The sequence below is a fragment of the Serinus canaria genome, chromosome 3 (genome assembly GCF_022539315.1).
Source record: "Serinus canaria isolate serCan28SL12 chromosome 3, serCan2020, whole genome shotgun sequence".
Taxonomy (NCBI): domain Eukaryota; kingdom Metazoa; phylum Chordata; class Aves; order Passeriformes; family Fringillidae; genus Serinus; species Serinus canaria.
In genome coordinates this window covers 89,604,210-89,631,809 of record NC_066316.1, presented here as the reverse complement: position 1 = coordinate 89,631,809, position 27,600 = coordinate 89,604,210, and the positions used below count along the sequence as shown (strand labels likewise).

Here is a 27,600-nt window from a genome sequence, read left to right as displayed (position 1 = left end):
CACAAGACACTTTGTCAGTGGTCAGAAGACAGGAATTGCTAGGTAAGTTTGGCCATGCACAGTCAGTATGAGGCTATCAAAAATGTTGACAGTTTTATTGCTCCATGAAAATTCTGACTGTCAGTAATGGAGCTGACAATTCTCTCTGGTTTTTGTGCTACTGCAGCTTTGGGGGAAGTAAGCAAGAGCTTTATGAGCCTGATTTGAAGGGTGGCCCTCTCTTGTCTGTTGCTTGAACTTTTTTTACATCCTTTTGTGCTTCCCTCTGTTTGCAGTCTCAAAACCAGAAGTATTTCAGAAACTGATGGATCATGTTGAGAAGATAAATGATGGATATTGAGTCTTGAGTCACATAGTTATGGGATCACTATGGGGAATTTTTATCCAGTTGCATAACTGTAAATTTCTCCTAAAAGTAAATCTAACTAACTGTGATAAAGTATGTGACATTTGCTGCCCCCAGGGACTTATTGTTGAAATAAAAAAGGTAATGATTTGATTGCCTATACTAAGTTTTTAAGTTTCAAGGTCATACAGTTACCGACAAACCAAATTATTTTTTCAGAAAGATACAACTGCAAACAGTCTGTGCCTGGTAAAATAACTGTCTGCCTACAGTACATTGTAATTTGAAATGCAAGTTTCAGTAAAATGAGCTTATTCAAATACATGGGGTTTCTGTTGCTTTAGTCTTATGTGGTTTTGTTTTGATTTATCTCATCTCACAGATCACTTGCCCAGCTGCAGCGACTAGAAGAACTTGATTTAGGAAACAATGAACTTTATCATTTGGTAAGAGAACATACCACTGAAACTGCACATTGGTCTTGTTTTATGCATAATTTAGATTAAATAGGTTGTAGGATGTCCAAAACTGAAGAAACAAAAATGCATGGAGGGAGAGTCTTTTTATAGGTACAGATGAATTTTGACAGTGAGCTGGTGCTTTCATATCTGTTTAGTCTTGTTCAGTACTGTATCACTTTACTCAAAAACTGCAGCTGATCTCTAGAAAATGAGAATGCAGCACAGCTTTTTTTATGGAAATAAGAAGGAGTGGGGGGGACACAAAATCTTGTCTGTGCTTGCAGTTACAGTGACCACATGGACTTGTGTCAGGAGCTGGATGGGCTAAGCACAGAAAGTTAAATTTCCAGGGTGAGAGTGGGAATCTTTGGGAAGGGGCTGAGGCAGAGCTGAGGGTCAAGAGGTCACACATTGTCGCAGATTGATCTTCCAAAAATGTATCTGTCATCTCCTTAAGGTGATTCAGGTGAACGTTGGATGGATTTTCAGTAGGGCAGGGGTGTGCAGGCAGTTAAATCCTCAAGAAATCCTTGAGGATTTCCTGGTGCATGCCAGGAAAGAATGGTATATTATTAATCTATAGCAATGAATTTGTGTGAGTTCCCAAATACTTACAGTCACCCTTGCTACTTCTAACCAAGGCACCTCTAAATGGTGCAGTAAGAATTGGTTCACTTAGACTGTAATTGTGGGGTAGCAATTTTTTTTACTTGAAGCTACTATGCTACTTAACTTTACTGCTTTTTATGTTATAGCCAGAAACAATTGGTGCACTTTTCAATCTTAAAGACCTTTGGTTGGATGGAAACCAATTAGCTGAAATACCTCAGGTAAAAATGAGCTCTGCTGCTACTGTTTTGAAGATGTTTTTGAAAGAAAGCATGTTCATTCATTCCTACAGGGAAGTGCTTTAAAATGGAATATTTTCTCAGTCTACTTTGCCTGGGTTTGGTTTTGGGGTGTGTAAGTGTTTTCTCTTGAAAAATTCCTCTGCAAGGGATTGGCCATGATACTGTATGTTGTCAGAAATTTTCTTTTAAGCATTTTGACAAAAGAATTGTTTCCTAATAGGCACATTGTTCAGTTTGTAGGATGACACATCCTCTGTTTATAGTTCTTTCCCTAAGATCAGGGAGCCATAAGTTGTCTGAACTAACCCACACCTTGTGTATCTATCTGAATTGCAGTTTTAAAGTTTTGAGTATGAATTTTTTTTTGTAGTCATCTTCATCCATTTAAACATGGTGTTTAGAAGAAGTACAATAATGGAACCAGTGCCATAAATATTAATTTTGATTTATGGAGGCAAATCCCCCATCTGACATCAGTCACAGAATGAGGGATCTTAGCATTTAAAGTGTATAGGGCTCCAAATTCCCTTTCTTAAGAACTTTTGTAACATGTAAGATGGTTCCTCTTTCCTCTTTTTCCCTTACAGCCAAGTCAAAACCTGTTTTCTTCTATTCCTCCTGCAGTTTGATGTTACTTGCTGTGTGGATCTCATTGTCAACTGTGTGTCTTGTAAATCAGTTAGAGTTTAGTGGATTTAATTGACTTTGTTTTTGTTGGGTTGGCCTAATAAGTAGAGATGATCTTTCATAAAAGGTCAAGTGTGACTTCAGCAGCCATTTTTATTGAAACTGGCCATTATTGTGTATTTTTTTTCCAAAGTTGAAAGGATGAACTTGTAGGATAAAGGGTCCATTTTTAATGAAAGATCTTCTTGAGGGGCAGACAGTTCAAAAGTGAAAGAACTGATCTAGTAAGTTAGAATCAAGGCCATTGCTGTTTGAAAATTTCATATATGTAAAAGTAAAAGGCACTTCTTCATCAGCTGTGCTATTCTCTGAAAGGTGATTTGGATGACTAAAATGAGATTTGTCTTCAATTGTGTATAGGGATGTCTGTGTGCTTGGGGTATGGGGTTGCTCTGATACCTAACAGAGACAAAGGTATTTCTCTGTCTAATGGTTGGATTGCCATGATAAATACTCAAGTAGTCATTAATAGTAGTAGGTGATGGCAGTATAACTTGGCAGTTCAAATATGCCTGCTAGAGCAACACCCCCAATTCTTATTTCTACATTTGTTGTAGTTGGGAGATGTGAAGATATGAAATCCCTAGATGTTGTGGCATGTTGCTGTAGCAGCCAAGAAAGACTAATTCTAATTTGCCTAGGGTTGATTGGGAGGAGTAGACTTTAATTATGTAGTGGTTGATAATCTGCCATTCTGAAAACACCAACTCTGCAGTCTTTACTTGAGGAAAACTCCAGGTTTGGCTGGTGCTTGCCTGGGTGTGCTCAGTGTAGCTTGCCTGACAGCTGAAGCCAGTTTAATATTTAAAATCAGAAAGTGTGACTGGATCACTTGGTTAGTTTATCATACGTAAAGTGTAAGTATTTACTTTTTTTGTGCTTTTAGAGGTCATACAAAGAATGGCCAATTAAGAGGTCATACAGATAATTGTTTTTCTTTGTGGAATTTCATTGTGATGGTACATTTTTCAAAGTGCTTTCTTACGTGTTTGGGCATGACTTAAATTTTTTTCCTTGTATCGCAGGAAGTAGGAAACCTGAAAAACCTGCTTTGTCTGGATGTTTCTGAAAATAAATTGGAATGCCTTCCTGAAGAAATTAGTGGTCTGACTTCTCTAACAGACTTGCTTGTTTCTCAGAATTTACTTCAGGTCTTACCTGATGGCATTGGTGAGTCCAAAGTGAATGCTATCACACAGAACCATTTAATCCACTGTAACTGGAAGTCATTTGGGCTTTCCAAGTCTTTTTGTGCAAGAGATGAGCTTGTCTCATGTTGGTTTTTATTCCTTTTGCTGAGTAACAAATGCATAGCTCTATTAATGCTGCATTTTAACTGTCTGCATAATGACTCCCCCATAATCCTCTTTCAGTTTTCACTTGATACCTCTCAAACAACATAAATGTTAATATGTCCCTTCAGTTCCCATTGTATCTATATCCCCATCAGGTCTCTTTAACACTGTAAAATTTTAGCTTGTAACATGCTGTGGGTCAAGTGATAAGACTGGCTGAAAGTATCACTACAAAAAATACAGAATTTGGAATGGTGATGTGTAATTATCTTCAATGGACAATGTGATTAATCCTCTACTGAACCTAGTGGAAGACTCTTTGCCTTGCAGCACATTAATCCTTGCCTTGAGGATTCAAACTACAACCATTCTATGTCTGATCACTTAGATTGGGTTCAGTAACTAAAGAATGTTTCCTGAAACATTACCAGTGTCTTTTTTAAGGTGTGTGTTTTTTACCCATGCAGTGGTTGTGACAAGTAGATGAATGAGCATTTTTTTTTCCCCTCTACTCATCAGCTGTTTTTCTGGAAAGTTGCACATTGTAGGAGTATGCCTTCTCCTTGAGAGGACTTTTTTAAAAAAAAGAACAAACCCAAAATAAAGGTGTAGTGGAAGGAGGACTCATGAATATGGTTTAACTATATTTAACATCCAGAAAAGAGTGGTCAGACCTTCCCCCTTCCTATATATATTCTATATAAGACTAAGAAAAGTTGCTGTAGAAATTAGACTTGGGGGAGTGGGCTGACAACTGTGGGTCCTACAGCTGCCTAATATGTGTTTGACAGGGAGTGTAGCAGCCCTCTCTGAAGTGTGCTGGCCAGTAGAATTGTTGTACATCAGAAATGGAGCTGCAGCTTCAGAAAGTCAGCAGCCCATGCAGCTGTCTGGACCGAGCTTGTTGGCAGAAGAGAACCTTGCTGGCCTCTGTGGAAGCTCCTGGCATTGCCCAGCTGATCACTGAATCGTTGGTGGGACTGGTGGATCTGCAGAGCTCCTGTAGCAGGGCTCCCACCAGCACCAGTGGCTCAGGTTAGCTGTGGCTGTGTCTCCTCAGTGCCCAGAGCTCTGATGGAGCTCCAGCACCCCCAGGCAGCCTGTGCCAGTGCTGCACCACCTCCCACTGAGGAAGCTGCTCCTCATGTCCAGATGGGATCACCCATGCTGTGATTTGCAGCCCTTGCTGCCTCACCTGCCCCTGCAGAAGAGGGTTTGGCTCTGTCATGTCTGTAACTGCCCTGCCAGCAGTTCTGGGCAGTTCCCAGATGCCTTCTTGGCTGTCTCTTGGTGGGAGTCAACAAAGCCAGCTCCTTCAGCCTCAGCTCACATGTGCTCTGGCCATCCTGATAGCTCCCTACTAGACCCCCGTCACTTGAACAGGGGAGTTGAAGGGGAAGACAGGACATCACATGAAACTGAGAATGATTTTACAGGTGTGGTTTCACTAATTGCAGGTTGATAGGATACAGCAACTTGCATTGATCTGTTGGCTATAATTCTAATGTAGTCTAGTTGGTGTTTGTTTCTGATCAGACCTCACTGCTGTTTACTATTTAGCCTGGTGCTCACCATGGTATCCGTGTCCTTTTCAGCAGGGCTTTTCTAGCTGTATATTTCACTTCCCAGCCTGTGCTGGTGCACAGGTTTATTCTGTCTGGGTGCAGAGCTCTGCACTTCTCTGTGCTAAACCTCGGGTTTCTGTTTAGGTTGCTATCTTTCTGTGTCAGACATCTCTTCATGCTTTAGTGTCATCAGTGAATTTGATACTCCGGATTATTACAGCTGTTTAGGACCACAGAGGGATGGCAGTGAGGTATCAGCACCTAGTATTGTCTCCTGAATTCTGTGTCATGGGCTCTGCCTGAGTCAGCTTTTGCACCAAAAGACCATTCTGATACAAAGGAGTAGAACAAATTGAGTTTTCTGGCCTGAAACAATATTTTGTTCTTCATGAGAGAATCACCTTCAGAGAAGTTTGGTTTCTCATCTGAAGAATAAACTTGGGTTTCCTGTCTGACTAAATAGGTTCTCTGTTAGGACAAAGAGACCTTGATCCTGTTTGGGTTTGGGCTGTCACTTCAGTGCAAGATGGTCTCACTGTGGCTGATTAGGTGTAGGTGATCTTCTGAACATTCCTTTATTAATAAACATTGTATAATTGAGGAACAAACAGATAATTTTCCTATAGGCATTTGGGTAGACACATCCTTGATGTTTATATGAGATATCCTTTAGATTGTAGCTTAATTACAATTTATTATGCTTAAATGTTGGCTATGAATATTTATATTGAGTATGAATTCAGTGATACTAAAATTTGCAGAAATAGTGCAAGCACTAAGTGAAGCAGTGCTTGGGTTATTTCATTTTACCTAAAAAAAATAAATTCATTGTTTTAGAAGATTTCTGGAAGTTTTGCAGCAGTAAAAATGTATGTATTTAAAAGTATTGGAGGATACTAGACTAAAAATCCATGTTGTTTTTTCTGTCCAGGAAAATTGCGGAGGCTGTCCATTTTAAAGGTTGATCAGAACAAACTGATTCAACTAACTGATTCCATTGGAGACTGTGAAAGCCTTACTGAGCTAGTTCTCACAGAAAACCAACTGCAGGTATGCATGGTCATGGCTGCTCAAATGGCAGGTGGTAAAAGGAGCTGCTGTTAAGTGCTGAATCACTTAGCTCATTAGGTTACTCACCCTTGCTACTGCTAAGCAGTGCATTTTCTTTAAATGCATCCTATTTCTTACCTGTTAAATGAATGTGGAGAATACACTCTGTGTAGTAACAATCCATCCTTCAAATGCTTAAGCAATTACATATTCACTCTTGAGTCTTTCATGACCACTGAGAGAATTGGAGCCTGTGGAGTGCAGGTATCACTTACTTAGTTGTGGTTTTGATGTGGGGGTTTGTGCTGTATTGCATTATTGCCAGTTTTTGCTGTGCCTTATCTGGATCAGTCTTCCTGGAACTGAATAAAAGCCCTGAGCACTGCAGAACTTGTACTGCTCCTTGTTCTGCTGATCTGCTCTAGACAGGTGTTAAATATGATACGTGGCCAATAAAATAAAATCTCAGAATTCCTTCTGTTAGGTGTTTCCTTCCATTACTTTGAAACTTCATGTGATACTGACACTTGGAGAGTAGCTGTCTTTAAAGAAACTAGGTTTGAGCATTTCTTAAGCCCAGTTGGTACTTGGTTGACTTAGAAGCTTAAGACTGTTAAGAAGATGCCTCTCCAACAGTCAGTTCATAGCACCCGAGTTAGGAGATAGCTAGCTGAGAAGCAAATTTGGAGGTGTAAGGTTAGATAATACATCCTACATACAAAACAATAGATCCTACATACATGCATTCTGTACACAGCTGTTGTGCGTCTATTATTGTAGTGCAGAGATAATTAATGAGTGAATTTGTGTTAGAAACTGGTATTCCTAGACACTTGCTCTGCAGTATAAACCTTTGGATCTTCTTTGGAAAGTCTGGTAGTAATGAGGATTAACTCCATTTCAATTTTGAGAGTCTGTTAATTAATTTTAAAAGTGAGTTAAAAATTCCTGACTCTGTTTATTTATGAATTGCTTGTATATTATTTTCTTTTTGTTGGCACAGTCATTGCCGAAGAGCATTGGAAAACTAAAGAAGCTGAACAATCTGAATGCTGACAGAAACAAATTAACATCTTTGCCCAAAGAGGTAAGTTTTGTGCAGATGGCATTGTAGAGACAGAAAACTCTTGATTTCAAATGCCTATGAGAAGTAGCAGGCAACTTTGGTCCACTGGGTATTCTTTCCAAACTGATCACAGCCAGGATCTTGTCCACTAGATCTGAACTGTAGTGATTTGGTGGCTTGAAAGTGCAAAATGTCTTTGCAGTTAAACAGAAAGGCTTGGATCTAATTAGCTCATAACTAACTTGGGTCTAATTTAGCTTTTAACTGGTAGTTCCCAGTGTTGATGTCAAGTCCTGCACTATTTGAAGACTTGGAGTTCTGGTAAGGTGAATGCAACAACATGTCTGTTCTGCATGTAGTATGAAACTACTGCCACACTCTTCACCTCACCTCGCTCCTGTGACCAATATCAAAGGGAAGGTTTCATACTCTGAAAAGTGGCTCAGTGACTGTCTTGACAGTCTTTTTGGTGTTGAAGATTTCTGGACTACTTCTGCCCTTAGATATAGGGACCTGACATGGCCAAGATACCTCAAATTTTACAGCTATGAGCACTAGGACTTCTTGTCTGTTGTAACAGTATGTGGAATGAAATGAGGCTAGAGTTTGTGTTGTGAAACTAAATATAATGAAGGCTTTACAAGTTTAGTTCTGCAGTAAATTGTGGAAAGAAGTTGGGAAAGCAGCATCCTGTGATTGGAGCATGGAGCTGTGAGTTGGTTCTGTTTTTACTATTTTTTCTCTGTAATTTTTATCCAAGTAATTCTCTCTCTTAATTTTCATATCTAACATGTGGCTCTGAGCTTTTGTTCTCCATTTTCAGTCACTTAAGGAGAAGGAGGGTTTTGTACTCAGGTGGCAGCCAATGGATGGAAATTGAGAGGAGGACTATCAGTCCTGGCTCACTTCCTTGTGGAGCTTGGACAGCTCAGGAAGGAGGTGTGAGAAGGAAGTGAAATGGCAAGGAGATGGGTGAGAGCTGATTGAAGAAAAGGGATCAAGCAGAGGCAGACGATGCTGCTGTGGCACAATTCTGATGTCCTGGGTCTGTGCTGCCACAGGCCAGTCACCTAACTGAGGGAAGGTGAGGGGTGAGACATGTGAGTACTGCAGCTTTTCTAGCAGAACAGTGTCTTCCCTGCTGTGGTGCTTCTGGTTCTGAACAAAGAATTGTGACAGGGCTTACCCAGACAGGTTGCATGATGGCTAGCAAGAGACAGGACCCTGGGAAGACTACTAGGATTGGTATGTGATAGCAGTTTTCATCATAAGATATGCTGAGTTGGAAGGAACCCATCAGGAGTCCACCTCCTGGCCCTGCACAGGACACCCCAAGAGTCACCCCATGTACCTGAGGGCATTGTCCAAACACTTCCTGAGCTCTGCCAGGCTGTGCTGTGACCACTGCCCTGGGGAGCTGTTCCAGTGCCCAACAACCCTGGGTGAAGAACTCTTCTCTAATATCGAGCCTACACCTCCCTTGGCACATCTTCAGGGCATTCCCTCAGTTCTGTCACTGTTCACCACAGACAATAGATCAGTGTCTGCCCCTCCTCTTCCTCCATGAGGAATCTCTAACTGCAGTGAGGTCTCTCCTCAGTCTTCTCCTCTCCAGGATGAACAGACCAAGTCCCCTCAGTCGCTCCTCATGCAGCTTCCCCTCAAGGCCCTTCACCATCTTTGTTTCCCCTCTTTTGGATGCTCTCTAATAGCTTCATATCGTTCTGATCTTGTGTTCATTCAGCAGAAGACTTCCTTTGCTAAAATACCTGTACTTTAGACTTGTGCAATTTTATGTCCACTTCACCTTTGAGCAGAATTGTTCTGAGTTTTGCATGGAAAGTTTTACCGGTACAGTTTATTTCCAGACTGGCCATGAATAGCTTGTGTAGTGTATAAGCAGTTTTCTCAGTTAATGGAATATATGGTATTGGAGGTGGTGCATAAGGGCAATCAGTGTGGCTTGGAAGAAGCAGGGACAGGAGCAGGCAAGAGGAGAAGGCTCAGCTGCAGAAGCAGGTAAAGCAGGGTGAGTATGGAGTGTGTCTGTTTGGGGGTATAGTGGGGTCAGGAGCTCAGTGCAGAGTGATAGAGGCATTGATTCTGAAGGCTTGGAACCAGCAATGTTTTCCAGAGGTGGAATGTGTTGCTCGGTTGGTGAAGGAGTTGGGGGATATCCAAGGGTGAAGTGAAGAATGAGAATGTGTCTAGAGAACATCTGGGCACCTGCGAGAGGGGGGGACACCTGCACAGAAGTGGAATGAAGATAGGGATGAGGCTGTGTTTGGAGAAGGTGAATAATGAGAAAATGGAAGGTAGTGTCTGGAATGAGGTGAGCTTTGGGGCGTTGTGGAAGTCCAGTAAATAAAAATGAGAGAGGGTGGTTCCCAAGGGAGCTTGGCAGGGAAACAGAGGAAGCAGTGCTCTTTGGCTCCCTATCAACCATTTTGAAATAGAATTTTTATATTTGCTTTAAAGGTGTCCACACAAATGGGTCTGTCTCATTAGAACAAATGCCTTGAAATTACATGTAAAGATTTTATGCTTTGCTCTGCCAGTATTTAATTTTTTTATTATTTAATTTTAAAGGAAGTCAGCCCTTCTCTAACTGTGGGGTCATCTCACTCTTGATCAGTACGTTTGAATTCCAAGTTGGTAATGTGCTAATAGAAAGAATAAACAACTCAACCACAAGCTTCTGACAGAAGTAATTTTAAACACCCCTGCCTGCTCTGTGTTGCTTAAGATGTTTTCTGAGACAGTATGGCCAAGAGTGGGTCTCAGACCTCTGCACTTCAAAATTAGTACTTGTATTGTACAAAATGAATACTTGTGAGTACCAACTCACAGAAGCAGAGTTGGATGCAGAAGTAGAGTATGCACTGGAGATATTTTTCCTCAGTATCTTTTCCTTTATGTGTGTTTCTTACCTCTTCCATTCCTTCTCTGCCTTACAGAGTGCTAGAGCAGCTGTTCATATCTGGTCTTCATCCTGATAAAAAATGGATGTGGGAGAAGCTGTTACTGGTTTCTGTTGGAGAGGGATAGAGACACAGTCTTGTAGTGTGTGTAGAAAAAAGTGGAATTCAGCTGGAGAGAAGAGTACATGCACCCAATACTGTATCTGCTTGGTGTTGCCAGAATTAGTCCTGTAGCAAAGACCACTTTTATAGGTAGGATGGTGGAAATTATGTGCCTGGTGAGATAATCTTTGATTTTTAGTTTTTCTGTGGTAGTGTGTGTTTTTTTGGGGGGAAGGGGGAAGAAGGATGTTGATTTGGTTTTGTTTTGTTAACAGTTTGGGAGAATTTGATTTGAGTCAGTGTGTTAAACCATTACATTGCAAGATGGCTTCAAGGCACACTTGTAAAACCATTCTTTTTCTTTTGGTGTAAAACGTCTTGACTTGGGATTATTGAGGAGTTTGTATGCAAATATACCTTCAAAGTTTCCTGGTTCAAAGGTTCTTCTGTATTGTGTGGTGATAAAGGTAAAACCTGGAAGAACTGAATGTATGACCAAGGCTTGAGTCACTGACAGATTTCATCTACAGCATCTCATTCTGCAGCTTAGTGCCTCTCTGTGACTGAAGTGGTAGAACAGACTTCAGCAAGAACTGAGAATGTCTAAACCTGTACATAGTTAGAAATGTTTTTCCCCTTAAACTTGAAAGACCTGCCTGGTGACTCTTTGGTATTGAAATCCCACCCTGGCGCAGGAACGCTCATGAAACTGGTGTGTTGACTTTGGCACTTGCATAAATAACCTCCTTGGAATGTTTTCCAGTTTATATGCTTTTGTTAATGAGTCTTTACACCCAGCAGAGATCTGGTAACGTGTCCTTCCTGGCTCTGAGGTATATTGTGAGAATTATTACTCAATTAGGTAAAACTACAGGTTTTTTTTTTTTTTTTTTGGCAATAACTGTGCTTTTTAAATTTTTTTATTTTTTAAACTAGTGGGGACTGCTTTGTTTTTTCTGATTTTAACTTTTGATGTCCCGTCTCTTCATTTGTGTAGAAGTATGTATGTCTCAGAGGTTAAAAAAAAAATGGGCACTAAGGAAAAGTGCAGGAAAACTTGACTTGAGTCAGAGGGCTGAGAAGCTCCTCTCCTACTATTCACCAGTGGTGCACGAGGTGTTGAAGTGAGTTCGCTGAAGATTTTCGTAGCCAATTTAAAGTTAATAGCAACAACGGAATAATAGTTAATAATAATGAATTGGGCAATTTTTTCCACCCCTAAATGTATTCAGTGCTTGCATTTAAAGAATTAGTATACTTTATGTAGAGCCAAGAAAAATTCTGACTTTATTTACTTTGAACCTAACCAAAATTTTGGATATGACATGCTGGAAAAGATTTTGCAACACAAGAGGGACTGTGTTTAAATTACCACTATATTTATCAGACTTGTGTAAGTCTGTGAGAGTTTTTGGTGCTGACAGCTGTTTTGAGAGTTGAATAAAAGAGATGTGTCACTGGACTTTTAGCTATTCACATGACAACTGAAGACTGATCATTACAGTGTTTGTCATAATGTATTTCTTTTGCATTGCTTATAGCTGTGTGAAAGATGCTAACTGGTAAAGGACAGCAGAATTGATTCACAACTTTTGAGTAGTAAACAGATGTACTTCAGAGTCATTAGAAACACCAGCAGAGAAGCATTCTGTTAAGTCTTGCACTTTCTGGAGGACTGTCTAAGATAGACTAGTAGTGGGTGTATGAATGGCAAGAAGGCAGGAGGGTGAAGTGCTAAATGCTGATCGTGATGAGAACAGGGGGGGAGTTTTAGCAACCGAGCTGACTTCCTGTCTGTGTTTGTCCAAGCCTTACTGTTTCTCCAGAATGAGTAAGCTGTTAGAAAGGTGAGCCTCAGACTGAGATAGAAGAAAAGAGCAAGAAGAGCATCTATTAAAGGGTTTAAAGGGTTGAAGTTTGGTGTGGAATCCAGAGGTCTCCTAGTGACAGTCATCCTCTCAATCAAGCCCACCTGAATGCAAATATGCAGTTTTATTCCATCTTCATAGTACCAATGATCTTAAAATTAGCACTTCATAGTAATGACCATTTACTGCCTGACTGACCTGTGGGCTTTGTTTTTGTGGTTTTCCTTTATCTGGGCTCACTATTCTTTGGAGTTGGTGTGATGTGACAAGTCAATAACCCTTAAACTAAAGTTGCTAAAATGAACTAAGTCTCAGGAGCACGACTTAGGCATGCACAACTCATGTGAGATCTTTTCTTGATGTCCTGCTCACTACAGAAGAGTGTGAGGACTTCTTTAAGCCTTGGAACAGTTACTGATGTGCCTATAACTAAGCACATGCTTGTCCCCATTAAGTGAAGTCTGTGCTGGAAATGCAGCGTGTGCTTAACTGGTGAATGGGCTTGTGGCCTCAGCTGTGTCCTTGGTGCACATGTGGTGGTCTGGCACAATTTGTTGTGAGCATGTCACCTTGGAAAGCATGGCTCTTCCTCAGTTAGCCACTCTGAGCCAAACCAGTGATGTTCCAATACTGTGTAACTTCAGTGTTTTCCTTTCTGCTTGCCATGTAGTGTGTGCACATTGCCTCTGTGGTACGGCTTCATGTTTAGGTTTTCAGACATTGGACCTGATGTCTTTCTGTACTGCTGGATGGGTGCCATCTTTGTTTGAAATGACAAAGATTTTTAATTGTCAGCTTGTCTTTTTTTTCCTTTGTAGTATCTCACTCAATGCTGCTCGTTAAATGCTGTCTGCATTTTCTAAAAACAGTTTCAGTAAAAAAATTCAGTGTCTCTTTTTTATCTACCCTACTACCCTATTAAAATAAAAGGTCTTCACTACCTTTGAATGAAACAAAACTTTTGAACAGCAGCCTGTTGACTGATGATAGAGAGCAAAGTTAAACTAACTGAAGTTTAAATGATTTAGGAGTTACAACCCTCTTTGGCAGTAGAAGAATGAATGTTCTGTCTCCATTTGTTGGCATGCTCTTGTCCAGTATGGATAAAGAAAAATAGATTGAACATGTCTTGTATTTTCTTAATTGTTAGCCGCTTGGAAAATTATGGGTCAGGTAAATTGATAACCCTGTAAGTATTCTTCAGTCCATGGTTCTCCTATTACCTTTCATTAAGCTCCTTTAAATGCATGATGGCTCAGGCTGTCCCAATTCCACTGCTGCATTTTTCCATTGTCAAAAGTATAGAAATGTTGGTCTCATCAGGGCTGCATGGCTTTACTTTGTTTGTTTGGCTAACCTGTTTGGATCTCCATGCTCCAAGACTGAGTAACACAAACTTCATTCACGAAAAGGGAACACTTTGTGTACACTGAGGGCATCATTGCCAGCTCATTAACATTCCCTAATTGTATTTCTTGCTTTTCACCGCTCCTCATGTTAGCAGCACCAATGAGACACTTAATGTGTATATATTGTTTTTAATATCACACTGTGTTCTGTGAACGTGTGAAGGCACATTATTTAAGAATTTATACATGCTTGAAAGCGAATAGCAGAATTCTTGAACCAAGAAATGTTTGCTTACTATTTGAGTGCTGGTTTCTAAGGGCTTTGATTCACAAGCTAAAATGGCTTGCAAGGTTCATGCTTCTGTTGTACACACAGGGCTGGGAAAACTGATAATCTTGTGAAATAGCTGCATCTTAAGAGTGCAGTGATTTAAGGGAAATAGCACAGATTTTGTTTTGTCAAGAATGTAGCACTTTACCTTTCTGCTGTAAATAGCTTGTGAATCAGAAGCCTTGAGCAGCTGATTGCTGTTTTCCTCTATTAAAAAGCATTTATGATACAAAGGAAGGTGAGTGGAATGTAAATGCTCAATTTTTTATTTTTATTTTGTGAGTCACAGTTTCATCCTTTAAAAGCTGCTTTTTCCTTAGTAAATAGTGTACATTAAATCAACACTATTTTTCCTTTGACTAGTTAAAGTGTTTTGTGCTGTTTGTCCATAATCTCAGTCTTGGGTTTGGACTGAATTGTGGGTTTTGCAAAGACACAACTGACAGTTAACAAGAACACAGTAATTTCAGCTTAGTTTTGGGAACTCCTGGCCAAGGTGTAGTTACATATTGGCAGTAGCGTGAGAGGAGAACCTTCTCAGATGTATGTCACTATAGATGTCCTCTAATTTTTGAACTGAGATTTTCCACTGTGTTTAGTTTGGACTCTAACTCTATAATTAGATTCTAAGTCCACTTAACTTGAAAGCTTCAAAGGGCATTGGGATATTTTGCCTCTATTATTTGAAGTAAGAAAAGAAAAATCTTTTTTCCCCTTCTTATGGTGAGTTTTGGAACTGGCAAACAAACAACAGTGCTTTTTGAAACTCTGTATGATAAGCAAACAAAGGTAAGTTTCCTTTGTTAGTAGGAACAAAGAGTTACTTGAAGCAGCTCATGAGTTGCTAGAGCTAATATTCTTCCTGTTTATGTTCCAGAGGGAACTTCTATAAAGAGTTGGAAGAGGTTTTTTTTAATCAGCTGTGGGGGATTTGTCTTTCTGAAAGCAGCTACTTTTGGTGCAAGATGCAGATTTTTAAAGGTAAAACTGAAAAATCCCATCTTTGCACCCAAAGTATGCAAATGCTTATTTTTGGATAAATTGATAGGGACAGAGGATATTAGGTTGAAATAGATTAAAGAAGGCCAGTTCATGTGGGAATTGTGTTGAAATGAGGTGCATTTCTAATGAATCGGGGCATCAAAGATTTTACTGAGTGTTCTGCTTCTAGTGAGCTCTTCATTAATCTTTGTGGACTCAAGAAATTTTGGGAGTTGGTTGGTATATTTAGCATTTTGCCTTGCTTCAAGGCCCGTTACACTTGCTTGGATATAAAGTTGCCATGAGGAAAGAATAAATTGATATGTAAAACGTAGAGCAAGAAAATGTTAAATGTAGGGGTTTTTGTGAATGTTGGGCATAGAGTAGCCTCTGTGTGATTACTGGTTTCTAGATGTGGAAGGCTCTGAAAGGTAGCTAGAATGTGACCTATATTTGAAGTTATCCATTATTTGCAGATACAGATGTTCAAGACAGTGCTCCTACAGATTTGCTTCAGGTCAGACTTCTTGGAAGCTGACACTTGTTTGCAGTCTGTACCTCTGGGGGAAGTGTCTGGCAGGCACTGTAACTTGAATGTGCTGTGACACACTCAGTGACCCACACTGCATGCCTTTGTTACACTGTGGTACTGCAACAAAACCAGACTTGCTTTTTTTCCCCCCCTCTTCTCAAATGTAGGTTGGGGGCTGCTGCAGTCTTAACGTCTTTTCTGTACGTGACAACAGATTATCTCGAATTCCCTCTGAAATTTCACAGGCCACTGAACTTCATGTCCTGGATGTTGCTGGAAACAGGCAAGAGATTTTTGTATTTTCATGTTCTTTTGCTGTATTTACTTAATTCTTTCTGATAGCAAAAGATATTATGTCTAAGAAGAGAGTAATAAAAAACCAGTTATGACATTCATGTTAGTGTTACTGTTGAAATTGTCAAAGTAGTCTTCCCCCTGGGCCAAAAGTAGCATAAATTGTGTGTTGTCATGAGTGTGATTTTTGGATTACTTTGATCCTGAGGAAGAAATTGGATTTTTTTAAAAAAACCTCTGGATTCATATATTTCTGTATTAAAACTGAGAATCTAGGCAATGGCTAGAGCTTCAGGTGAAGCTACCAAGCTGTAATGTCAAGTGACACCAATATTTAGTGTTGTATCTTCATGATACAGTGTGAGTAGCAAGGAAAGCCACTTCAACCTTGCAGCTTCTCACAAATCTTAGTGCTTCAAACACCAAAAATAAGTGGAGTAAAGCATAAACCAGCAAATTAGTTCAGCTTCTTAGGAGGAAGTTAAATTAGAAAACAACCCCAGAACAGAAGAAAAGTGAATGGTATCTCATCTATGCAATATAATTGTCTCACAAGCCCTTACACATTTCTGTTCTAGCCAGTGTTCACACGTAAAGCTCTGATGGGAAGCAGCTGTCTGCCTTCCAGGGCACTTTACTGCAGTAGGGAAAGCTCAGCATACTTTTACCTGGTTTTCTGCTTCAGAGGATTATTAAGTTATAATAAAGTTAAGCTGCATGTTTATTGTTTTTTTGGTTGTTTTTGTTGTTTTTTTTTAAGAATGGAGTAGTTGATGACTTGCAGTGCCTTCTGTTAGAGGCATTAATTTCAATCCTGTTTGTTCCAACTCAATGAGATATGCTTGAGTTGACTTCATGACCATCTATTAAGACTTCCAATGATTGCCCTGACTTTTTTGCTTTTCTTTTTTGAACTAGGCTGATGTATCTTCCCATTTCTCTGACTACGTTAAGGCTGAAGGCTTTGTGGTTGTCTGATAACCAGTCCCAACCTCTGCTGACATTCCAGACTGACACAGACCCTGAAACAGGAGAAAAGATTTTAACCTGTGTATTACTTCCTCAAATGCCTTCTGAGTCTGGTTGCCAAGGTAAGTGCCTAGAGTCAGTTCATTATGTACAGAATTATTACTTCTTTGTTTACTGAGTTGTCCCATAAAGGTTTGTAAAATGTGCATAAGCTCTAGTGAGCAAAGTAGCAAAATTCTAGATGAATTTTCAATATTAAACCTTTTTTTTCTATTATCCTGTTAGTCTTCAGAAGACTTCAAAACTTGGCACTGAGTGTTATTGAAAATGCAGTGACAGCTACAATAAATCCAGATCTGGAGGAAAAAGACTATTTTGAGGCTTGCCAGTGGGCCCAGTAGTGGTGTCCATATTTGTGTACATTATAAATATATATATATATATGTGTGTGTGTGTATGGAAAAATGGTGGCTTTCCATCTTCAATCTCTTTACCAGCAAAATAAATTGCATAGCAAATAGTAAACAGTTGACTTTTTACTTTTTAGCAAGCTAATTTTCTTTCAAACAGAGGTGTCTTACAGTAACTTTATTATATTCATTACAAGTGTAGAATTGCAGTATAAGTTGCTTTTACCTTTTGTGATGAAACTTACCTCTGGGCTAGGTGGAACCATAAACTCTTTTGTTAGCTGTGTTGCTTCTCCAGTAACTTCTGAATGTTTTTTGTCTTCAAGCTTTTAGAGCTGTATGTGAACATTCAAGGGGATTCATCTGAGCTAATATTTAAATTTCTGCTGTAATGACTGGAGAGTGATTTATCCTCTCCAAGAATGGAGTTTTGAAAGAAAATCTTGTGGATTCTTCTCCACTGAATACAAAGGGGCCTGAGGAGAAAAATTCAGCTCTGGGTATCTGTATTGTAGGTACCCAGGCTTAATTCCAATGTTTCAATCATATATGGCTGGAGCAAATAGAAAGCATTAAAGCAATAGGGGTGTAGAAATGTCTCTGTTTTCAGCTCTTGGATTTTAAGAATAGTTAAGAATTAAAACAAATGTATGAATTAACTCCTTTGGAATTAGACAGGATTAAGCTGGTTCAAGAAGAGTAACAGAGGTTGACTTGACTTTCTCTAAAGACCCACTACTAGAAAATTAGATTTCTTCCTCTCCAGGTGAATCTCATGGCTTCAAGGGTAGAAGGCATGGAATTTAGATTGCTGGATGTGTATGCCTAGCAATACTCAAAGGATGAGGTTAGTTAAAGCAATGATCCTGTGTTGTGGAATGCCATTTAGGGAACTGGCTAATGTCAGCTGGCAGCCATGTTCCACAAGAAAAGCATGCATAGTGGCAAGTGTATTAAATTATATAACCATCAGTCTAAAACTCTGAAATGGTCCAAGTACAGAAATACCTAATTTATACAGAAACCATTTAGTGTATGTACTTGATAACAGAAAACTAATGCAAGTTCTGTTTTCTTCAAAAAACAGTAGAAATAGCCACTTGTAGGTATTGGATGACTGATTGTACAGATGTTGCAATTATGAACAATAAATCATGTTGATTTTTTGACTTCACATGCATGTTGCTGTGAATCTTGAGTTACATTTTCCTGTTCTAACAGATAACCTGCCACGATGTGGTGCGTTGGAGAGTTTGGTAAATGAGATGTCAGATGAAACATGGAATGAGCGGGCAGTGAACAGAGTCAGTGCAATTCGCTTCTTGGAAGATGAGAGAGATGAAGAGGAGAATGAAATGGTATGTTTTCCAAGCCTTTGGATACCTCCAGACACTGTGACATTAATGCAGAAGTATAAAAAGTGTCTGAGCATTCTTGCTGTAAATATTTCAGCTTGGCCTGCATGCTTTGTGTGTATGTTTGGAGAAGAAACTGTTCATGTTGGCTGCTGAAACTTTTTATGTTGACTTTGAGTGCCTTTGTTTTTTCTGCTTTGAATATGACTTTTATATTCTGATGCAGGACAGTCTTCTGTTTTGCTTTGTTTTCATCTGTCTGCTCAGGATGTTTTCTTTCCAGAAAGAAGATAGGATCTTTCTCTGCATCTGGGAAACTTTACTGCCTGAAAGTATATAGGGTCTGATTTAGGATTCCAGCACTCTGGCATGTGTCTCCATTAAGTTTGCTGTTGTTTGTCTCTCTAATTTCTATTTCCAATCTCTTTTGTGCTCTCTCATTCTTTTTTTTTTTTTAACTCCACCATTTGCATTGAATCAACCATAGTGTCCATAAACAGCAGGAATGTTGCTCATTAGCTTCCCACTTAAAGGATGTGGGAACATCTGTCACTGTACTTATAAGACCTCTCCATTAAGTTGGGCTCTGCATATCCTGAAGATCAAAACACAACACGATCTGTCGTTTTACTAGCTTTTATTAACAATTAAAACTCCTTGTAAAGATTAACACTGCTTCAGTCACATTTTCATTGTGCTCTGATGCTCTGAAACGTTGCTGGTGGTCCTCATTAGATCTCAGCTTGAGATACTTCAGGGCACTATCTGGATTGTTTTAGTGAAAAAAGTGACTACAAAAACTCTTTCTTTAATTTGGAAACGAGCAAGTAAGGTAGTTGATGGCTCCAAAGCAGCAGAAACAAAGTGTCTCTTAACAGGTATGGTTCACTGACTGATAGGGAGTTCAGGATGATGCTGCTTAACAGCCCTGCCAACCCGAGAATGTCCATAGAGTAGTGAGGGCTCAGGTGCTCAAGATGAGTGCTTGATTTGCCTGATTTGAAGCAAGAACCTTCCTATGAGAAAAAAATTTATGATCTTTGTGAGGAGAAGGAAAGGCAAATTTCTGAAGCAGTCTTGACCAAAGCACTCATGTTTGGGTCATCAGTTCTGCTGTTCGCTGCACAGGTTACATGCATGCCACTAAAACGTAATTGCATGTATACATGTATTATACTTATATTGCATTTGTGGTGTTCTGTTGTCTCCAGCCTGGATGCTAACTGGAGTTTTTGTGAATCTTGTTTTCCCTGTAAAGGTTTCAGCACAATGATATACATTCTTCTATCTAAGGTGGGAGAGAAATGGTCCCTCTCAAGGTGCTTGTTCTCAATTAACTAGAGAACCAGACTGTGTGATCAGGCTGAAAGGCAAATGGAGCTCCACACAAACACTATTTAAAACCATAAAGAGATCTTGTGGGATTCTTTCAAAATCAGATGAAATGTTTTAAGTGTGATCTTAAATCACTTGTATGGTTTTGGGGAGAAAAAAATCCCCAAGTATAGTTATGAAAGAATCTTCACTTCATAACTTGTAATTGTACTTCACATGAGTGGCTTTCAGATTAGTAGTCCAAAAGAGGACAAAATTTGCTCTTAGACAGTTCTTAAAACCTCTTTCCCTATCTTCAGAAACAACTAGCTTTTAAAGTGATGCTCAGCACAGAGCATTGTAGTTTGAAAAGGAAAAGGGGGGGAAAAGGAAAATAATTGATACTTACTATTTGGTATGTGAATGCTGAAGCCTTGCAAGTGTATGTTGTTTTGCAGAGAGACAAAGGCAAAACCACTTATTGCACTGTTTATTTTTAGAGAACACTTCTAAGGCGAGCCACTCCACACCCTGGAGAATTAAAGAACATGAAAAAGACAGTGGAGAATTTACGGAATGATATGAATGCTGCTAAAGGACTGGATTCAAACAAAAACGAGGTCAATAATGCCATTGACAGAGTGACCACTTCTGTGTAGAGTTCCATCTCCAGGTTTTACCTCCTGTGTCTTCCCCTGCTGTTGAAATGTTCCTGTTGTCTCCTGGGACCTCACTGAGCCCCTTTTTGTTTTTAACCAGAACCTGATTCATCGTCTCCATACACACGAAAAGTGCAGCCTGCTGGAAGAAAGTGCCTTATTTCATCCAGGCAGTGAACCAATAATTTCCAAATCAATATTGTAATTTTAATAGTCTAGGCTTTTTTAAGTTTAATACACTACTGTATGCAGAATACAATATTTTTGTCTTAAACACAGGGGAAATAATGCTTTTCTTTTCCAGAGTGCTGGGATATCTTCTTCCCAGTGGCTGGATGTGCTGGTGAGAAATATAGTTTTGTGGGAAATCGATACACTTTTTTTATTTTTTTTTGGCAGCTCAGATGGTGTAAATTTTAAATTTTTGTATAGGACTTTCATAACAAGATGATGTATTTCATTTTTAAGAGAAAATTTATCTTGAGCGGTACATATTTTAGTATTTGTGGAAGAGACCAAGTTTCATGGACAACTGTATTCATTTGTTTGTACCACCCATTGTGCCTTATTGTGTTTGGTATGTCATATTAGTCTTAAATATAGCAATTCTTGAGGAAAGTGAGTAGATTTGGTCTCCTGCTTTAGATATGTGTTTCTTTCTGGACAGTAATTTGTTGGGAATTTTACAGCAGAGAACTTATGTTTATATTATGGGATCTTAGGTTGTGAAGCACAAATGTTAGTTTTGTTGTAAACAGAATTAAGATGAAATGACCAAACTGCTATTGTTTATTACATAATGCACTCACACTTTAACTTAGTTGTAATGAAACATCTTGGTTTGGATGCCTTGTTGCATTGCATTCACTAGAAATTCATGCTTCCATTATTTTTTTTTAAATGTGCCATCTGTAAAATAACTTGAAAAACAGCACGATAGACTTTGAGAAGCACAGTATGAAATTAGTTTTATGTATTACACAAGAAAGCATGATTCTTTAAAGTGCTTTGGTGGTTTTATAAGTTTATAAAACCATAATAAAAACATCTTTAAAAGCTTCAGTAGATGTGATGTATCATTAAAACAGCAATTAAAGTATCTTTGCATTAATGCTGTCATTGTAACTGTGTTGCACTTCAATTGTCCAAGGTTGATTTCAAAGTCCTACTAAATCTGTGGGTTCTGGGTTGTTTATAAAGGTGAGTATTAACTGAGTTTAATTCAGTAAATTACAATTTTGCAAAAGCCTGATAAAGCCTGATGTTGATGACTCTGGGTTCTGTTCATTTCTCTTCCCCAAGATTCCTCATTTAAGCTTCAAAACATGGTTTTGCAGGAGGATCCTGGAGGTTTGTAGGTGTTAGGTCAGTTCAGTGGTAGTGCAGTTTTGTTCTTCTCAAGGGTGAATTCTCCTGGTTATTCTTGGTAAGCTGCTGTTAAAATAAAACCAAAAATAAAATCAGGTTTTGGTATGGCTGACTCCAGCCTTGGGTAGAATGTTCTTTTTAAAGTACTTACTGGAATTGACACAACAGAAGTTTAAAAATGTAGTAAACCCTGTACCCAAGAAAGAAGCAACAAACCCATTTGAGATGAAAGGAGGTTCCTAAAAAAGACAGTTCCTAAAAAAAGCCAAAGACAGCAAGACTCTGTGATGCCAGTTTCTCATTTGGAAGCTGTGGCTTGTTTTGTTTTTAGTGTCTGCTCCATCAGCAAGATGAATGGGTAAAGCCTGGATTGGGGCCTTGCCTGACCTGCCACCAAATGAAAATAATGAATTGCCCTTGTGCACCTACTGCAGTCAGAACAAGATGTAAATCCTGTTGCAGCTCTGTGATATGTGCTTTGTCATTGGCTCTTGGTACATTCCAGCAGGCTCATGGAGGCTGTTGCAGCCACAAACTCACCACAAGGCAAGCACTACTTGCTGCATCCACTTTGGCACAAAGTAACTGGTCAGCAGTCAGTATTTTTTACTTTGGTGGGTTTTTTTTTTAATAGTGGAAGGAATATTTGTTGTGGTTTCTCTGGCTTCAGATAAATGAGTGAATGATCCAGTCTGGTTGCCTTCATTTGGAACAGTTTCACACTCCTGCCACCAAGGGTGGCTGATACTGTGTTCTTGTGGTCATCTCAGCCAAAGATGGGTGCTGTGATGGGTGTATTGCCTATTGAAGGTGTTTGCCTAATGAGAGATTAGAGGAGCTGAAGTCCATCATCAGACCAGCCAGCTGCTATCCCCAGAGGAGTGTTGGCATTCCTTGCTTTTCACTTCCATTTCTTCACTTTGTTAACCTGTGTAGTGGAAATCTGGATTTTTGTTGTGCTCTTTTCAGTCAGTGTCTGGGGAGAGATAAAGGAGGAGGTGTATTTTTTACTCTTCTGCAGTAATACTGTGTAGCACTGTATCTCATTAATGTTTTTTGTTTATGCTTTTTGGTGAGGCAATTTGAGATTCTGCTCTGCTGCAGGTAGTTCAGCAGTGTGTCCAAGGCAGTGTAGTGTTTGAGTCTGGCAGTAATTTCCAGGGTACACCTTGAGGTGTGGCAACAGCCAGGGGTGGTGTGGAATAAGAGCAGATGAAGTGTTGTTTTTCAGGGCTGACAAGGTGCTTGGATTCTTTCTGTGCAAACAGAGAAAAGTAGCTACCCTCTCTCTCTCCTCCTAATGCTGGTTCAGAGTGACTTGCATGTCATTCTATTTGATCAAACCCCCATCAGTCTAGACCTCAGGAGTCCCTCTCATCTCTTGAGTGAGCCATGTGTGTGCCATTTTATAGAGTGGCTGAAGTACCTTCTCCACCCAACAGCGCTGATAACATTACAGGCAGTTTCAGCTCTGTTTTATAGCCAGAAAAAGTCTTTGACACATGTTCTGATGAAGCAAAGTCTGTCCTTGAAAGCATAAGCCCTCTCTTCCCAGTCTCTTGTTTTTTTTCTCTTGCTGATGCTGTGAGGAGCCTGAGTAGTGAATGTGATTGTAACTTCTTTCTCTATAAACTTTTCCTTCTTTACTTTGTCTTTTGAGAGGTGGGTTTAATGGAAAAAGGCTACAAAATTTGCATGCTGTTTTATTAGCTATGAACAGGTAACCAGGGTAAATTAACTGACCACAGTGGTGGAGTGGATTTAATATTAACCTGCCAGTTACTGCATGCAAGTTCTCTTTATTCAAAGTCACAATTCCTAGTGTTAAAAGAATAAGAAGCAAAAAGGCACTCTTGTGCTACCATAGTTAGTGTAGCAATGGATTTTTCCATCCCCTGTGCTCCAGGCTTTTCCCACAACTTCCCACAAATTTATGGGTTGAGATTATTTTTCTGGTTTAAGTTCCATATTTTTGATAATCAGTGCATTGTAGGAAAGTGTGTACTTGAAACTTGTATAACACTGTTCTTTCCAGCAAGTGACTTGTTTGTGTCTTGCTTGGCCTGCTTCTGGTCTAGCACTGATGCTTTACCAGTGCTGGCTGAGCAGCTTTTTTGCTGATCAGCTGCTTAACAGGTTTCACTACTTGGAGCTCGTAATTTCAGTTTTTAAGGGAGAGTAGTGACGCCAGTGCATTTTTTAGTGTATTGGTTGATACTCTCCAGGTTTACTGTAAATGTCTGCCTCCCACTGAGACAGAAGCACACTGTTTATCAGAAATGTCTAGACCTTTTGTTAATGGACAATTCACCACCATTCTTTGCCTTGACTCCAGAAATTAAAATTACTTTAGTTTTTTGATTGACTTGATAGGAGTGTTTCCCATCTTCAGTTTCTGACAAACACACACAAATCTGTTTCTGTGCTTGGATTCCTGTCAGGGAATGACAAAAGCTGGTCTTGAGTATCAGTAATTGTTTTGGGTGTTCCCTTTCTCCTGGAACAATTGTGAAATTTTCAGTGGGACAGTGCCTCCATCTTTTGTTGTAAAGTCAGGACTATAATCATTGTTCCACCAGCTGAATGAAGAATGTGATTTTTTTTTTTTTTTTTTTTTTAGAGTGGGTAGCATGCGCCTTATTTGAGCTGCCTCTGTGAGCTGCTTAGCAGGAGCCATCCTGTCTCCTCTTCTGGTGGGTGTTGGAGGCACTCTGTGTTTCATTCCCTGTTGTGCAGTTCTTGTGGCACTGGGCTGGGCAGTCCTTCCTTGGAGGAGGGAGCTTCATGAGTGTCGCTGGACTGTGAGCTAACTTCAGGTTCGAGGGTTCATGGCAGTCTGGTTTTGAATTTGTAACCTCATCAGGGTGTTTGCCTCTAAACACTGTTGTTACTAGTCCATTAAACTCTTAACAAGCAGTTTATCTTTTCCCAGGAGAAGACCTCTCCTGAAAATACAGTATCCCTGCTGTCCATGGAGAGAACTGTGTGGCTCCTCAGTGATGTTTCAGAGAAGGTTTTAGCAAACCTTTCTCAGCATTAAAACCAGGAAATGGACACCTGATGTACAGTAACCTCTGACACTGTTTCTCTGATGTGCTCATCTGTTGCTGGGAATGTTGTCTTGGCTGAAATCTGATGTACAGCTGGTGCTAACAGCCAAACACAAAATGTTAGCAACATGCACTGTGGAAGACCAGTGCAGTAACTTCCCTCAAGATCCACAGAGCTTGGAAATACCACTAAAGCATCAGCAGCTTGGATTTCAGTTTGTTAGCATCCCCAGTATAATGCAGAGAAAGTTTTAGCTGGACACAAAACTTATTAAATGCTTCAAAGTCCCGTCTTCTTTTTCTCCTGAAGCAGACTCGGGCAAGTTGTGGCGATGTGCTTGTGCTGGAAACAGACTGGTGCTATGAGCATGCTCAGTAACTTGCCAGTTTCACTCAGTTCCAAAATAAATGGGCTGCTTTAAATCATTCTGAAGTTGCTCATAGGAGATAGGATTGTCCTATACTTCTGGGACATTAAACATTATAACCATGTCTAGATGATTATAAACATGAGTGAATTTCTTTAAAGTTTGTTAATGGCATCCTGGACTTCTACCAAGCAACTTAAAACCAAATCCAAATGAACTAACAGAAAGGTTTGTTTGAATATTACTGATGACTTTTCTTCATTCATAACGGGAGAAAACTTCAAGTCTGAAGAGCATTTGCATAGTGGATGTTTTTAGGATAACCTACAACAATTTTTAAAATTGTATTTTCAGAAAATATAAAATATCTTATCTTGATAGCTAATACTTAAGTATCTGAGTTTGAAATTAAATTGTGTATTTACTGCTAGCAAACTGTATAAGGCTTGCTTCCATAATCATTTCAGGCAGCTTTTATACTGCCTCTCCTCCAGTGGAAGCATATTCAAGGATGCCTTTGTTTCAGCAGCATTTTGTTTAGCTTTGTTTTCATGTGAGTTACACAAAGCTTTCTTAGAAACAGCCTTTTGTACTTTAAAAAGGGAATGAGTCTGAAATAGTTTTTGATTAGTAGAATATGTTATGTATAGTTGTACTATGTTCTAGCAAATGCATCCTTAAAACCATTTTCTCTCCCATAATTGTGCTATTTAAGCCAATAATCTTTTAAATAGAAAAATAGGTGAGAATGTGTTTGGGGTTTTGGGTTGAATTGTAGTAGCAGGTGTATAACCATTGAAATGTTCCAGGTAACTGGATTCTACTTGCCAGTGGAGACCAGGCTGTGGCTGTGGGTGTTTCACTGTCACTGTGATTTCAGAGACAAGGGAGGCTTTCATATCTTGGCTTTTATTGTTAGGCTGTTTTGGATTCTCTTTCATTTACCAGAATGTTTTAGGGTGATGCATAGCACTTGCACACCATTGTTTTCTGGAGGAAATTTGTTCTCTAGGGCATCTCTTAGTGAGATCTTATCAGAATAGACACCTTGTGCTTTATGAGAACAATTTGTCCTTTTAAGTACAGGGGTATGATACAGAGCAGTAGTTATGTTATGGAGAGACTGCCTTTGAAAAGATGAAAAACATGTTGAAAGGAGGTAAGAACATCACTTGACTTGCTGGTGAAATACTGAAGCAAAATGGTCTGTTACCAATCAGTTAGACTCATTAACAGTGAAAGGAGAAGAAAAATGTGTTTCCATGGAACATAATAACTGCTAGGCTGATAAATATTTTCTCGCTCCAAACACTTCTGGTTTTACAAAACAAGCAGTTACACCACCCACATACCCATGAAGCTTAAAGTCCTAAATACAGAATTTGCCTTCTTTGTTTCATTCCAGTTACTGTTAAGAAAATGTAAGTTCTGTGTGCATCTCACTTTGTGTTTGCTGCTAATGACTGAAACCAATCACATTAAAATTTTTTTTGGTCTTTCCCACATTCAAAACAGAAGAAAGAACTTCCAAACTCTACCTGTATAGTAAGAAAACCAACTATAATCTGTAAAATTCTGTAATGAGAGCTGACCTTTCTTCATATTAGGGTATTTGTAGCCTCCTGTCTCAAAGTATAGTCTTGTAGTATTTAATAAAAAGAGAACAAGCTAATAAATTACTGGAAGTTTTTAAAGAGAGCTTCCTTTTTGGAGTACAAATCTGCTGTCACCTGAACAACACTGAGGGGTAATGGAAGCTTGTTGCCTATCTAAATCAGTTTTCATTAATACATCAGAGTAAGGAATTGGTTTTATTTTTGGCAGGGAGAAAAAAATCCAGTTAAAAAATCAGACTGAGAGGTTGAATTCACTAACTTATTTCCAGCCCTCTCCCTTTTCTTTTATCAAAAAGGATCAAGTTGTAAAAAACAATTGGGGGTTAAGATTTGTTTGCAAAATAATTTTAGCCTGCACTCCCAGCAGTAGTATTCATTGGCTTGGCTACTCCATTTTACTTTGTGGAAGTGTAATTCATGTGTTTTGCATATAGCAGCTAGGTGCAAGTATAGACTAAAGGGCATTTCTAACTGTTCCATTCCATCTTTTACTATTGATACATCCAAATCGTGAAACTGCTTTCATAAAGATAATGCTATCCACTGTACTATGCAGATCTGGTGAAAATTCTTTGCCAGAATTCTTCTGTTGTTTCTATTTTTACCTTCTAGTTCTGGAGATCAATAATATTAAAGACTGAAATTTCTTGGGTTACAAGTGTTAAACAGGTACTGAATTTTCCTTACAGCTGTATGTCAGCATGAGGAAAAGCTTCCTGCCACAGGAGAAGGCAGACAGGGAGCAGGAGTGCCCTGCAGCTCTGTGTTCTCAGCTGAACTGCAGGGGCATAG

The 27,600-nt window shown here is 39.3% G+C and overlaps 1 protein-coding gene across 2 annotated transcripts in view; it reads left to right on the top strand.

The window, feature by feature from the left end:
• LRRC1 (leucine rich repeat containing 1) overlaps positions 1-21,468 on the top strand; it is a 68,205-nt gene extending 46,737 nt beyond the window's left edge. The window contains exons 6-14 of one of the 2 annotated variants that reach the window (XM_050972379.1): positions 729-792; positions 1,563-1,637; positions 3,371-3,515; positions 6,137-6,255; positions 7,259-7,342; positions 15,651-15,688; positions 16,618-16,790; positions 18,300-18,436; positions 20,248-21,468. In XM_050972379.1, the coding sequence (XP_050828336.1) occupies positions 729-792; positions 1,563-1,637; positions 3,371-3,515; positions 6,137-6,255; positions 7,259-7,342; positions 15,651-15,688; positions 16,618-16,790; positions 18,300-18,436; positions 20,248-20,406 (994 nt within the window). In that variant the 3' untranslated portion in view covers positions 20,407-21,468. Of the gene's footprint in view, positions 1-728; positions 793-1,562; positions 1,638-3,370; positions 3,516-6,136; positions 6,256-7,258; positions 7,343-15,572; positions 15,689-16,617; positions 16,791-18,299; positions 18,437-20,247 lie in introns of both variants that reach the window. The other variant, XM_018919751.3, reaches the window with a different exon arrangement.
• The last annotated feature ends 6,132 nt before the right edge of the window (positions 21,469-27,600 follow it).